The 14731-nt window shown below is 49.0% G+C and overlaps 3 protein-coding genes across 3 annotated transcripts; all 3 read right to left on the minus strand.

Annotated features, from left to right (window-relative positions):
- Positions 1-187: 187 nt before the first annotated feature.
- Positions 188-4388, minus strand: AO090005000171 (uncharacterized protein; the record flags this gene model as incomplete). The annotated part of the gene is made up of 3 exons (XM_023234234.1): positions 188-2783; positions 3143-3207; positions 4374-4388. The coding sequence occupies 3 exons, from the start codon at positions 4386-4388 to the stop codon at positions 188-190; spliced, it is 2676 nt and encodes an 891-aa protein (XP_023088841.1).
- Positions 4389-4999: 611 nt separating this feature from the next.
- AO090005000170 (putative pre-mRNA splicing factor) lies at positions 5000-6763 on the minus strand (the record flags this gene model as incomplete). The annotated part of the gene is made up of 1 exon (XM_001817227.3): positions 5000-6763. The coding sequence occupies one exon, from the start codon at positions 6761-6763 to the stop codon at positions 5000-5002; it is 1764 nt and encodes a 587-aa protein (XP_001817279.3).
- A 914-nt stretch (positions 6764-7677) lies between these two features.
- AO090005000169 (uncharacterized protein) lies at positions 7678-11392 on the minus strand (the record flags this gene model as incomplete). The annotated part of the gene is made up of 5 exons (XM_023234236.1): positions 7678-8126; positions 8188-8321; positions 8373-8533; positions 8590-9169; positions 11121-11392. 5 exons carry the CDS (start codon positions 11390-11392, stop codon positions 7678-7680), a joined length of 1596 nt encoding a protein of 531 aa, XP_023088840.1.
- Between the last annotated feature and the right edge of the window lie 3339 nt (positions 11393-14731).

A 14731-nucleotide genomic window follows, 5' to 3' on the forward strand; every position in this document is an offset into this window, starting at 1 on the left:
GCTGGGGTTCAATTCATTTCATCACGTTTCGTGGATTCGTGGCTCAACTATTGCTCATCAAGGTCGTAACGCTGGAGTATCTGGATAAAGATTGAAAAAGATCATGCAATGGGTTTGTAGCAAGATTATGGGTGAGGTCCAAAATAGAAAGTGAGGTGGTTTTGTTTTTTTTTTTCCCGGTTCAAGGCTATCTCCGTTTGGAGCCTCGATCTCGTCGGCTGTCGTATGTGTCTTGTTCTTCGTCTTCCTCTTCCACTGGCGCTGGGGTCCGTCGTTCAGTGCGGCGCTTGGGTCGTCGTCGGCGGTTGGAGCTGATGTTGCTGGCCGAGTCGTCGGGGGCTAGGGACCGGTCATCGTCCAAGCCGTCGTCTTCGGTGCTGTCTTCCCATGTGCCGAGTCCTGATGCTGGAGTGCCCAGACGAGCCTCGACATATGACCCGCGGCGTTGCTGGTTGGCCACGGACAAGCCGGCACCGCGCTCGCGAAGGGCTCGACGGACGACCTCAGCCTTGCAGTGGAGTGCTTCGAAGGCGTCTTCTAGAGCTTCCATCCCGAGATAGATGTCACGCTCGATCTCTGCTAAGGCTGCAATTTCCATCTCCTCATCCAAGGCGATGGGGCCGCCAAAGTTCGCTGGCGATGCAACCCTGCCGTACGGCTGACTGGCTGGTCGGGAATTGGGATCCATTGGGCTGGGCGTCGGACCTCGAGAAATGCCTCCTGTGGTGAAAGGAGTATTCGATCGGCTGCTGCTCCATCGTTGCGGAGTGGACCCTGCAAAGGAATCCTCTGCACCACTGCGAAGAAATCCATCAAAGCGACCTGAAATCAGAATATCCCATTCGTCATCACTAATAGCCGCGAGTGTCGCAAGTACATGGTGGAGTTCAGGATGGTTCAACATGTAGATGGCAGTCTCCGGGTCCCGAGGTGGGGATGGCAGTCGATAGAGACGTTGTATAGCTAGAGATGATGATATCAGTGCTGAAGGCCGAGGCGGACGCTTTCCATCTGGCTGAGGTGTCGGAGAGCTAGCCGGGATTCCCAGCAGCGCACGAAATAAAGGACGTTGTTCGGGCCCAAGGTGTGTCAGGATGGCGAAGGTGAGGGTCTCATCATCCACCTCATCTGGTGCGTTGGTGGCCTGGCTAACTTGCTCACTAAGCCATTTGTCTACGGTCACTTTTGTCTTGCGCGACTGCCGCATGAAATGCTCTCGGTATTCCTCTGGAATGTCGATGTCCATCTTCTGCATGGGAATGTGTTCATCACCCGACAGCTCCGCATCGTTAACTGACAGTGATAGCATGAAGGGGGGCCAGTTGGGTAGGTCTTGGCGGCCAGACACCAACTCCAGCACCTCACCCCAGCTGACCCCTGACGGATGCTCTTCAGGCTCGAGCCCCTCATGAACACACATCAAGCAATTGCATGATTCTGACGAGATGTCACGGGCAAAGACAGCCTCAAGTCGGTCAAGAAGGCGACGTGCGACCGATCGATATCCTGTCGCAACGGCCAGCGAACCATTCTTAGCCATCACTTTGTGATAATCCTCGAGTATACGGCTGAATGGGTCAAAGATCTTAGATGCTGCAAGCTGAGGCTGGAAAGGTTGATAAGGCGATTGATCCGGAGTACCTGCGGCGAGTAGGAGAGCCTTCGGTACTCGATGGTCAAGGCCACCGTTCTGCAGCAGGTAGTCAACTCTAGGAATTGTAACAGGCACTTCTGGCGGGGGAGGAGGCGGGGGAGGGGCGCCGTAGGCTGAGTTCGACGTGGGAGAGCGACCATACTCAAACGCAAAGTCGGCCGACGTGCGACTACCGGGCCTCTGGGACATAGACGACCGTGTCTGGTTTCGAGAAGGCGGTTTCTCTGGACTCTTCGGCTTGCGAGAAGACGACTGTTGTTGTGCAGCAATAGTCGCATCTGACCCGTTTGCCGATTCCGAGCCGATGTCGCGAACGGTCGCGGGGGATCGAGGGGGTGACACTACCGGAGCAGCACGACTGGAAGAGGATCGTTTGGGCAGTGCGGCTTCTTCGACAATCTTCGATTTCGTAGAGTTGCGACTCGCTGTCCGGGCGGGAATGTCCTTATCGTGGCTAGACCGTTTTGTTCTGGAGGATGGAGTGTCTGCACGCATAGTCTTACTTGTCTTAGACTCATCATCCCTTTTGGACCGCAGACTTGACGACGACCTGGTCGATTCGGCTCTGATCCGAATCTTGGCCTTCCCATCTTTCGGTTTCTCTTTATCTTCTTTGTCTCCGACCGTGCTTCCTTTGCGTGAGTTCTGATCGACACTAGTCAGCGGTGGGCTAGGCGGTGCATGATGGTTATCGGTGCGGTGTTGGCTATGTCGCTTCCCCCCGTCTTTATTTTCTTCAGTTAGATCGGTCGGGTCTGGGGTAGGAAGGTCCGGTTGGACCACAGATTCTCGACTATGGGCTTTGGAGAAAGTAGGATACGGCAAGCTGGTCCTCGACTCGAGGAAGGAAGCCGTGACAGGACGGCTGGCACTGTCGACGCCCGGCATGGAGGACCGACGCTGTTGCTGTGAGTTGGAGGTCGTAGGGGTCGAGGAGCGGCCCGTCGGGGCGTCTCGATCGTGTTCCTTGGTTGAAGAGCGGTTGGGCCGACCGTGGGACGAGCGAGGTTTGGATTTTGTTTTGGAAGAGACGGCGGAGGATGACGACACTTTTCGCTCTCGGTCCCTGTCGCGATCTCGGTCATTTAGCCTTATGGGTAGAAACATGACGTGGGATAAATGGGCTCGACTGAGGTGGAGGGGGAGAAGGGAATTGGTGGAAAGGCACAAGTAGTGTCGTTGTGATTTTCTTTTTTAAAATCGAACCACTTTCCTCCCCCTGCAGTCTTTCTTCCCCACTAATCGTCTAGTTACCTCGTAGATTAAATCAAAATAGAAGGAATAAGAGGCTGAGAAGCTAACTCTCTGAAGGCCTCTCGGAAGTGTGTCACAGCGGAAGGTTGGCGATCGCTCAGGTGATTGACTGATCCGAAGCCGATCAATAGGCTGTGTTATGTAGGCAGTAACACTCTAGTAGGAGGTAGTCTCGTCTGGCGCTTAAGAGTGCGTCCAGGAATGCGCGTCTCACTGGTCGAATGCCAATCACACGGCGTTTGAGTCACTCCAGGAAAAAACCGGTCGAGGGGCATGCGACATCCCGTCGCGAAGACGATCTAAAAAAAGAAATAAGAATCGAGTAAGTGAATGATGATAGATAAGGCTAGGTCGCACAAGAGGATCGAGAAAGATCGAGAAGACAATCAGGAACGGTGCATGAAGAAAGAACTGGGAAAGACCGGCCTTACTTTTGCGGTGAAGAGTAAGAGGTTGGACTTCCCCGCAGGGCTGGCTCGTCTTTAGTGAGTCTGACGTGGTGGGCCTGCTGCATGGAAGCCCAAAGACGAGTCAATCAATTGACGGGAACTAGTAAGTGGGAGAAGGCAATTGATCTTAGTCCAATGAGGGCATCAAGCTTAGAAGAACAGTTGTGCTGGGGAAAGGGAGTATCCAATCTCAATGGATGTCGAGAAAGTTGCCTTGTCGATATTTCTGGAGATGCTATCCTAGTGCCTAAGGCATACGGACTCTTGCCTTAGGCTGCAACGAGACAACAAATAGTGCTGAGTTTCTGGCTACACTTCTTGAACTATTTATCCACATAGGCAATTAAGGGTATCATATTTTAAATCCGAATAAGGTCTTGCCTGAAACAACGATCACAATAATATCCATCCAACCTGTCAACCGACTCCATATCCATGCAATCCGCCAATGCCTAATCCAACGTAGTCAGACCATTCGTAGCTTTCTTCACTGGCGATGTCTCCAGTATCCAATTCCCATTCTCTTCAAGGGCCACTCCGCCGCGACGTGCAGCTCGCATCATCTTCTCACTAGCTCGAGTTTTAAGCCCTGTCTGACGATCCCATACCCAACCTTCTTTAAGCCACATCCAGGTCAGATATGCCCGCAGCTCTTTATCATGTGGCAGAACTGATTTCCACTCCGGAACAAAGTCGGCCGTAGCTGCACCAGACCCTTTCCAATCTTTAGCTAGGCCTCGCAACTCATCTCGGCAGAAGATTCGCCAGCTATCCAGAGAATAAGCCCCCACCCCGGGTAGATGTGCGACTTCCCAGGCCACGCGCGGGTCTGTATCATCAATGCACTCTTGTGGTCGGACATCCCGTCCGTCTAATTTGCAGGGGTAGTGAAGTTTGCGGTATCTTTCATCTTTTTTCGGTGGGTGAGACATCCAGGTCTGCGCTAAACTAATACACTTCCTCGTCCGCTGATTCTGGAACCCAAGACAGTGTATCATATCCACAAAGTCACATACGTCCGCTGTAGCCATTGCTTCGACAGTAGGGAATCGCTCAAAGACCCTGAACAAGACGGGAAGAGCAACCCCTCCTCGAGTTCTGTTAAGAAATATAGTCGCGATAAGCAGACGGAACGGATCATGTGCAAGCTGCTCTTGGACCAACCCAAAAGAGTCAGCATCAATAGGAGGAAAGGGTATGCACGATTCAGGGTCCACAAGTGGCTGGGGGAAGTAGGGCGATACTTTAGCGGGCCTGGCAAGTGCTGGTTTTGCAGGATTGACGCAAGATTTAACCAGAGACGCGCCATTGACTGGGGTTCTAGGAGACTCTGTGAAGCTCTCCACGATGTGATCTCTTGGGGGCGATATACGTAGTGTGGGATGGGACAGGAAAGGGTTGTCATTGATAGAACTGGTATCATCAGGTATGTCACTCAAATCAGACCCTGACGAAAGAAAGTCGGGTGGCAGCCCCAAATCCTTCAATATAAGGAGGGTCTCTTCAGGTATCGAATGTTTAGGCAACTGTGTGTTACTCCTGAGAGCACAAGTTCTCCCTCCCTTACTCTGCCTTAATGATAGGCTAAAATATTTCGACCTCACCTCAGCGCAGGTGGTCAATCCTTGCGAATCATCGGGGTTTAAAAATCCATATCCCAAAATGGGTCATCCATGGACACTGCCTTGCGCGGCAATGAAATGCTCTTTGCTGGGTGCTCCTGTGATATTGGGCCTGCGATATGAGTGGCCTGTTGGTCACCTTTTCGGGAAAGCCGGTTACTCTCAGGTATCGTCTCCGACTTTTCAGATCTTCTTTTTTCTTGACGGTCAAGTCGCCTTTTATTTTTGTCATCGCACCTCTTCTTCTTCTTCTTCTTCTTCTTTCTCTTTTCGCGGTTTTCAGCGATTTTTTGTAGTTCATCTTTTGAATGAGAACTTGGGAGGTCTGCAGAAGAAACGGTGCGCTTTTTGGACGATTCCTTCCGCGCAATGTCCTCTTGAGAAGCTGGTTGGATTCTCTTGTTGCTGTTGACATCATTCTTAGAGGTGGAATTATGATATCGAGGCATTGGCAACGACGACTCCTTGCTAGAGATGCTCCGCTCATTACCTCTGTGGTTTGAAGGGGTAGTTGGTGCTTTGGGAGTAGCATGTTCAATTACCACTCTTCCATGTTTTGCATTCTCAGGGTGGATGTGATGAGAGGTAGGCGTACGTTGGAGATCGGACTGGGGAACTGGGGCCTTTTCCAGAACTTGGATATCCGTGGAAGGGGACTTAGAGATCGCAATCGCAGAATCGTCGCTATCAATATTTATGACTTCTCGCACGTCTTGTTTGCTAGGGACCATCGAAATGTCAGATTTCTTTGTCTTCGTCTTCTTTGTTTTTGTCTTTTCCCTTGCCTGGTCAATACTAGTCCTCTTCCTCTTTCGGTCTTTCTTCGACTTGCTTCGTGACCGATGCTCAAGCACGTTCTCGTCATCAATCTCATCACCAAACTCCGACCCTTCCTTGTCAGCGTCGGCAACCATACAAACTTCGAGATACGTCTTCTTGATCCATTTTGTAAGCACACCCAGGGCACCTTCATCCATGCCAGAGTAGGAAGCCTCCCGTCGCACATCACTTATGAACCTGCGCCGCACAGATCGTTTAACTGGATACGCGCCTTCGCGCATGAAAGGATGATCAACAAGGAATCTCACAAGACGATTATGTTCCTCCTCCGAAACTGAAGCGAAAACAAATCTCTCCTCTGAGACTTCCTCAAAATTCTCATCGTCGCAGGCATCGACATCAATTACAGAAGAAGCCCGAGCAGCAGACCCGACCTCATTATCCGGAGCATAAATACCCACATCCCCAAGCCTGCGTTTCTCAAGTTGCTCTAGCTTAATCTTAACGACAGAATCCGCAGGATCCTCCCGTCTGACCACTTTGTTCCCACTCTGACACTCCTCAGAGTCATCTTCATCTTCCGTGCTCTCCATTTTTTGAATAACCCTATGCGCCACAGGTCTCTTCTTAGCCACCTTACTTGGAAAGTAAGGCGACGCCTTATGCCCCGAGCTCCCAAGGCCAGAGTCTCTCGCCATGCTAGCCTTCCTCTCACAGGTCCCATCCATCATCTTAGTGCCGGAGTACGCATCAAAGCTATTCTCAAAACTAGCCTGATCGGATAGAATCTCATCAACCGTTCGGCGGAAGTAATCCTCGTCAAAGGATTCATAGGAATCGAGATCGAAGGCGGGAGGAGAGACAACGACGGAGACAGGCTTGGGGTCATTCATGACAAGGGACTGATCGGGCGTCTTTTTGCGCTCCGCTGAAGGAGGAGGGATGTCGCTTTGAGGCTCTTGGCTAGAGAACAGGGAGACGACTCGCTTGATTATGCTATTCATCCGGTCGAGTGGTGGTAGGACGGTGTACTAGGGCCGGGCATGTTCAGGGTAGAGGAAAGGGTGGCGTTGGTCAAACGGCTAACACAATCGTTGTGGTGTTAGTGGGGTTCGCTTTCGATGAATGGTTCAGTGGGTGTATTCACTGCTTGGGGGGTGGAATTGTCATAGCCCAATGTTGCAAACCCTCGCTCCTATGCGCCAGCTAGAGCTCCACCATGATCCCGGGTTGAGAAGATGTAGGGCCGAGAGATGTAAGTGAATTGGCGTAGGAAACACAAATGATATTAGTTGTGAAATCGGCGAAGTAGAATGTTTGGTAGGTTGGTAATTGAGTGCGTGTAAGCCAATATTCTAGGTCGTTACTTCCTGGATGAATGCAGCATCACTGATAGGAAATGTGTGGACGCGAGACGCGGTGAACGCGCACGGACCAATTGGATATTAATCATAACCTTAAGTGGTAGCCAAGGATGAGTTATAAGTCGTTCATGTTCTCATTGTCAAGTAGTCGTCCGGTAAACATGTAGACTTATTTGTTCAATCGCCATTGGCCAAAATTCCGTCTCCCAGTCATATAACAATTCATTCTTGTACCCTACACAAATATAGCCGGAGTACATATTATTTCAACACTCGTTTTACTGTATCTGTAAATTATATATGGTCACATCAGCGAAGAAGTGACAAGCTTAGGACCGGCGGAGAGTCGGCGTCGTCAAGCATATCCACAAGATTTCTCTTTGTATATGTATTCGCAATCGATGAGCCTTCTTTCTATATCTTCAGATGTCTTTCCAAGTTCCCATATAAGTTTGTCGATGCTCGAAATATGTCAAAAGATAGGTTTGATCTATCATTGTGACCGTGATGGCAGATAGCCCGTAGACTGCATAGCTGCAGCTAGAAAGTAGTCCTCAGACCGCGAAACCACCAGAGTCAAGCTGCCTAGGCTCCCCAGCGGCATCGAACGTTCCGTTCGGTAGTACCCGGATTGCTTGCGCAGTGCTGTCTCCTGGAGCGACCCAGGTCACATTGTGACCTAGAGATTTCATGAAAGCAACCGTCTCATTGTTGTAGGTATACTCGAATCTGACCTGATTGGGGATCAATTGATCGTGAAGACGTGGTCTAGCCAAAGCCTCGGCTGCCGACAAGCCCTCATCGACAGCATGGATGATGTTCTGTACAGTCGCTGTAATGATTCGACTACCCCCAGCCGAACCTGCAACGAAGAAGACAGATCCATTCTGATGCGTCACAATGGTTGGAGTAATAGAAGACAGAGGTCGCTTCCCGGGTCGAATGAAGTTCGCCTCCGATGGGACGTATCCAAATGCGTTGGACGAGCCGGGTGTTGAGAAGTCTGAATCGTATCAGCAGGTAGGTTCAGGGCTGGAGCAGAGGCTTTCTGGGAGATCACCAACCATCCATTTCATTGTTCATAATTATTCCCGTCTCTGGCACCATGACTTTACTGCCGAAAAGCAAGTTGATGGTTGTGATAGTGGAAATAGTAAGTCCAGTATGATCAACAGCAGCGATATGCGACGTTCCGGGGCTGAATCGGTTAGTACAACCGGTAAATGAGAATTTGCGAGTGTGCGCTTACGTGTCAAGGCTCTCGAGGCCTTTAGGATCATAAGCAGACACGTTCTGTGTGTGCAAGTCGGAAATTTTCCCACGAATCTCATCAATAGTCGACTGTTCCAGCATATCTTTCTGGTATTCATCTAATCCTTCGAGGAAGTACGGATCACCTAGTTCGGTTCTCTTGATATCGAGTTAGCTAGGTGTTGGGGTCAATATAAAGGGATGCAGCTACGTACCAGTCCATATCCGAAACGTATAGCTTCATCCAAACGATGCGTGCTAAGATTTACGTTGTCGGGTACCATGAAGCTGTCGTAAGTATCCAAAACCTTAAGGATGTTCAAGGCGACAGTGCCGCTGGATGGCGCGCTAGTTCCAATAACTCTATACCCTCGATAGTCAATCTGCGAGGTGTCTCGGATAGCAATGGTGTAGTTACGTAGGTCTTCTAGCGTCATTGTGCCGTTCGCAGCTTGCAGCGCCTGTATCATGGTTTCCGCAATTGGACCGGTATAAAAAGCATCCGGGCCGTTGTTGGCAATTGTCTCCAGCGTGTCTGCGTAGCGTTTACGGGTGATGGTATCTCCAAGACCGAGACGAGTTCCATTAGGGGCAAAGTCAATAGCCCATGTCGGATCCTTAGACAGGAAGTCTTCCCCATCCCCGACGGCCGAGTTCATATAACGAACGAGATCACGACCAACCGGGAAACCTTGACGGGCTGTCTGGATGGCTGGCTGCATGATGGTCGACCATGGAAGAGAACCATACTTCTTGTGAAGGTATTCCAGGCCTCGCACCTCACCAGGAACGCCACTTGGTGCATATTAGTCCTCTGTTCCTCGGCTTGATTGAGGGAGTGCCTGTTACCTTGCCAAACCCCCAGATGTGGATGCGTCGGTGTTGTTCTTGAACATTTCCTCGAACGCGGCTGCAGGCGCTGTTTCGCGGAAATCGATGAATTCGTACGAACCGTTAGGGGCTCTCACTAACATAAACCCTCCTCCAGCGATCCCACTGTGGTACATTCCTGGTACCCGTCAGTTAACATATCTTCCCCGCTACTTTTATTTATCTCACCAACAACCCCTACACAGAATATTGTCGCAACTAACTGCATTGTATCTCAGCCAGGTCAATATAACTAAGAGACTAAGTCACTATCACTTACGGCGTCGGCAGCATTTCCGCCTATCTTCAGCATTTCTGTCCCATGACGACTGCAAATAGCACTCTCGCTAGCCACTGCTCCGAGCTTGCCCTCCTCGAAATGCTCAACTGTATTGGCGCTTCGCGAGTCGTAGTGAGCCGACGGCTCTAGTGGTGAAGAGAGCACATCCGGTAGATGTATCAACGCCAGAACTAGTATGAAGCTGAGGGATAACGTATTCCTTAAAAAACGATACATGGTTGAGGGTCTTTCCGTCTCGTCACTCGGCCAGCCAGTGGTTGGTTCGGCGCCCTGAAGGTCGCGGGCTGTTAAAAGTGGCTGTCAAGGTCACCAACCAGGTACTGCTACTAAAATAATACAAATAATGCCCAGAGATGGCGCAATGTCAGGACAAGAGAACGAGCAACTTATATCTACCTGTTTCTCCACATCTCGGCCCGATATGTCTTGGACCCCTGGTCCAACCAATTCACTGGGTTTGGTTAAACTCATTCCGGCGTATTGAGTTAGGATGTGGGGTTTGCATCTGTGATGTTGAGAAATAAGAAGACAGGAACGGAATATGACAAAAATATAAGCCGAAGAAAGGATTTCATAATGAATTAGATAGATGGTACATAGTGTAAAAAATACGATGGAACACAAGATAAGGAGGCTATCACTGACTGCGCCCGGCAAAGGAGAGGTACAACCTAGAGATAACAACACCGCCAGATCTCCGCATTCTCCGTACATGAACAGATAAGCGCGGGTAACGTGGTGGAGTCATCTGATAGCCTGCCGGATCAGGCAGGGATATCCATGGGTCCAGCGGGTCGGTGACTCGGTGACTCGGTGGCTGGGTATCAGCCGTCTATTGCTCGATACGGAGTATATTGCGCGGGCTTTGGTTCGCAAGGGATCAAGCTATTACATAATAGCTATCAGCCACATCTCCGCATTTGATGGTCCTATCGCTGATCCTGCTGTCAAGCGTCAACTTTCTCCATCTTTGTTTGGCTGTCTTGGTTTGCTTTCCATTTTCTTTCTAGGTTTCCCTCCTTCTTGTTCAAGATCGTGACCACTTGTCAAGGTCCACCGCTTGCCTTGTCCATGCAACAGTCTCTTTCCACTCAGGCGGGATTTCCTTAAGTGGTTGCAGCACTGTTGATACAAGCCGGCGTCCCCAGTCTCTGACAAACCATCTGTCAGAGAGAAGATGCATGCCGACGCCGTAATGGAGAAATAGTATACGGGCCATCCAATCGCCCTCTTTGAGGAGGTCCACATAAGCATCGCTGATCCTAACAGGCAATGCAATAACTCCTCCCTCGCGTCCGCCTAATGGTCGCTTAACTGCTTCGTTTAAGAACTCCCAGATGTCCTGGTTTACTTCTCTGCGAGACTCATCAACATCGTCAATCATTCCTCGTATACGAGCTAGGGACTCCAGTAGGGCGCTCAAATGATGTCAGTAATAGCCCCTTCACGTTTATGTATACCAATATGTCAGGAACACCAAATACCTTCGTAATTGGATAAGTTTCGGGTCTTGTTGTCTAAAGCAGGGTTAGCCTTAAATATACAAGGTGCGGCAGTCGAGCGTGAGGTACTTACTCTTTTGGAAGCTCTTCTTCTAAATCCTCGGCGTCTTTGTATCGTAACCATCCCGCTAGTTCGCCTGGATGCTCCATCTTACCGAGTTGGTGGAAAAAAAAGGCGCAACCAGCAAGCAGTCTACGGATCTCCAAGATCTGTCCCAGAGGATCGAATGGCTGGTCGTCTTTGGAAACGCAAGGGTAGGCGTATGAGCATAACATGATGAGGATGGAGCAAATGAAAGCTGGTCCAGAATACTCAACAGAGAATTCAGCCAACACGCGGCTCATGGCAGAGCAGGAGCGATTCTGATACTTCAGAGCGCACTCAACCCATTGGCGGTTATCACCCGTCTCTTTCGAGGCCAAATGTAGGGCAGAAAATGCCAATAGGGCATCCAGGCAGAATGGATAAGACGTCGCTAGTCCAGGGACGGCGGACTGGAAATGGTTGGTATCTAACTTCCCGGGGTACAAGGTGATGTACGTCTCCGTCAGATAGAGATGGAATAGTCTCATTTCCAGCATCCTTGTGGATAAAGAAAGCTCGTTCGAGCTACACATCGACTCAACTTCATCCTGCGGCGTGGAAGGATTTAGACTATCAGCCTCGTTGGAAGAGGCTGGGTATTTGCATTGTAGTTTTCGTTTTTGGCATAAGCCGCACCTTGGGAGTTCTTCATCGCACTATAACTTGTCAACGACCGTGTGGAAATAAACCGTATTCCAAAGACAGAACGAAAGATGCGATAGGAATAGACAAGCCAATGAAACCTATGCATTGATGAAACGAAAATAAGATGGGAAGTAACCAACCTTAACATGGCGTCGTTTACATTGCAGACAGCCCTTTCGGGACTTTGTATGACTGCGACGCGAGGGCATTCAGGGCAAAAGACCTTCAAATCTCCGTGACGCGGAAAGTTATAGCGGCTCAGTTTACCTAGGTAGTAGTTCAGGAGGGGCGAGAAGACTGCTTCAACACTAAATTAGGTGTCTCACAGACTGAAAGCGAGGCAATTGCTGTGGCACAGATAGAAGATAATAACAATGTACAAGAATTTTGACAGGACAGTAAAGCCCCGTAAACTGTATGCAGTATGCAAGGGCCTGCCACCTACATCTCTGTCTCATAGAACTGGATAAGCCGTTGTTTGCAGAATCACGGGGGCTATTCAGAGACGGGGGAAAAGTTCCCTTCCTGTGGCGATTTTGATTGGTCAAGGTAATTATAGCATGGCCTCCATGGCCTCAGGCTGATACCATACTTTCCCCAACAAGGTTAGCCCAGGATCTGAAGAACCCTTCACTCCCCCTTCTCAGAGGCGGAGATGTATGGCAGAAAATTATTGGATGGCAGCCAGTGAACACAGAACAGAGGACTAGGATCTAAATGTACTGCGTACATTCTCCGTGATAGACCTGGCACTTCTACCTTGGGCTGATTGGACTGATATTTCACGAAATAGTTATTGCACTGTCTCGGACCTCACAGTCATATTGTCGCCGATTGCTGGCAGATTCTAGTCATTGTAGTAAGTGTTAACTAACCAAGAACTTGTAAAAGTCTATTTTATAAAAGCCTTTAGGGTTTAAAATTGTTGAGGTAGCTACTTATGATTTAGAGGCCTTAATCTAGTAGAAATCCTATTAGGTAGTAAGGATAGTAAGATCGATAAGGTTAGTGAGGCTAAAGAATCGGTTCCCCCGAGTAATCTGTCCTGCATGCTTGCTTTGATTTACGAATTTTGCCTATACACCTGGGAAGATATTACTTATATTATTCACCTCACCTTTTCATTCAATATCCCCTTCCTCTCGCATATACGTCCATCACACGCCACCCCATCTGACCGATGGGGGCCAAAAACGACGGCGATGCTACCGTCGATTTAGCACTCCCCAGATCACCCCGAAGTACTCCGTATATGAGAGGCGGCATAGCTTGACGTCTCGTAACAGGAAGTACTTAAGTAGCAGTGTCAATATATTAGCTGTATTATACCCACGGCCAGATTATTCCGTTCTTTGTTTTCTCCCCTTCGGTGACACCCGGCCTTGCATAACAGGATCGACATCCTTGGAATACTTACAGTGAAATGATGACTACAGGTCAGACCACTGCAAACCTACAGACTCTTTGAACTTCGATGTATCCTGTAAGGAATAGAAATATAAGGGGTAGGTTCTGCGGAACAGTATAATACTAGCAATGGCTATTCTCGCAGGGACGAAGCTCTATACCCAGCTCCTTAAAGTGTTGTCGCTGATAGCAAAAATACATTGTGGGCTCCTTATTATATCTCGCGTAGGTGTAGCCGAGCTTAGTTATAACCCTGCAAGGTTAGTTATAAAGGCTACGGGGGTATCTGCGACAAGGGGGTCAGTCTGAGCCTCTGAGGCCTTGGTCTACCGCGTTAGTCACATAATAGGGGCTATCCTACGAGGGGGTAAGAAATTAGGGATCACATAACAGGAACTGTAACGAGGTCAAACCTTAACTATAATTAAATCAGTTCTAGTGCTCTTAGAGCCTCTGTTATGTGATTAAAGTTAGTTAAACTCAGCACAGACTTACATCATATAAAAATATTGTAGAGAACTTCAAAGGCTTCAGAAATTAGATAGTCATGTGAAAGGACTCTAAAAGCCTCATAAATCTTTATGTTAACCCAATATAGGTTAGTAAGGAACAGCTTCAAGGGGGTCAGAGATCAAAAATCATGTGAAGCGGTAGAATTATCTCTAAGGCCTTCGGAGCTGCCTTTACCCCCACCCTATAATATACCCTGGGCACTAGATCCTGACCCCCTCAGCGCTAACACCCCCAACGCTTCCAAGACCGATAGAATCATATGATTTACTGCATTGGTGATTCATGCTGAATTCCATTCAGCTGTGATGAGCTCTCTGCAATGCAACACAATTTAATGGTTATCAGTAGACTGTTGTAGAGTTAATTTACTCCTTTTAGGTTGTCATCTATAAAGATCTAGATGGATATTTAACTTCAAAGTGTGTCGCTGAGGTATAGTGCCTTAATATCGCGTGTAGAACTGTCAGAACCACCGTGGCAAAGGTACCCCGGCATCTCGGGTAGAAGGAACGATATACGAACGCACCCACAGGGATCAGCACAATCTTTTCACGCCCTACCTCTATAAATGGTGGCGGAGTCCAAAATTTTGGCGGGTTTGCGTTACATTCTCGTCCAGGTGGGTAGTGTGGAACTAGGTACTTACATCCACGAACTGGCCGATGCAGTAGGATGCATTAAGTCAATACTAGTAGGAAACCGGTGGAAGTGCTCCCCATGCTCTTGTTTCTCAACAATCTTGCCAGCACTACTCTCTGTAGAAAATCTGATAGGAAAGAAGACAGGCCGCTGTGCCGTTGCTGCTGTAGATCTAGCGATCCTACTACGAGATCGTCCTACCCAGGTACAATACTGTGGTACATGGTTTCTCCGTCTGAGATCATGTTTAGTACTAATAAAGATTTATCTAGTGAAGGCTGTAAGTGGCCTGTAAGGCTCCATTCAACACTGAGACATGCATGATACACTTATCAGATCGAATGATCAATTGGTCGAACGGTAGGAACTTCCGTATACATGCTGCCAAGATCAGC

Source organism: Aspergillus oryzae, chromosome 1 (genome assembly GCF_000184455.2).
Source record: "Aspergillus oryzae RIB40 DNA, chromosome 1".
Classification (NCBI taxonomy): Eukaryota; Fungi; Ascomycota; class Eurotiomycetes; order Eurotiales; family Aspergillaceae; genus Aspergillus; species Aspergillus oryzae.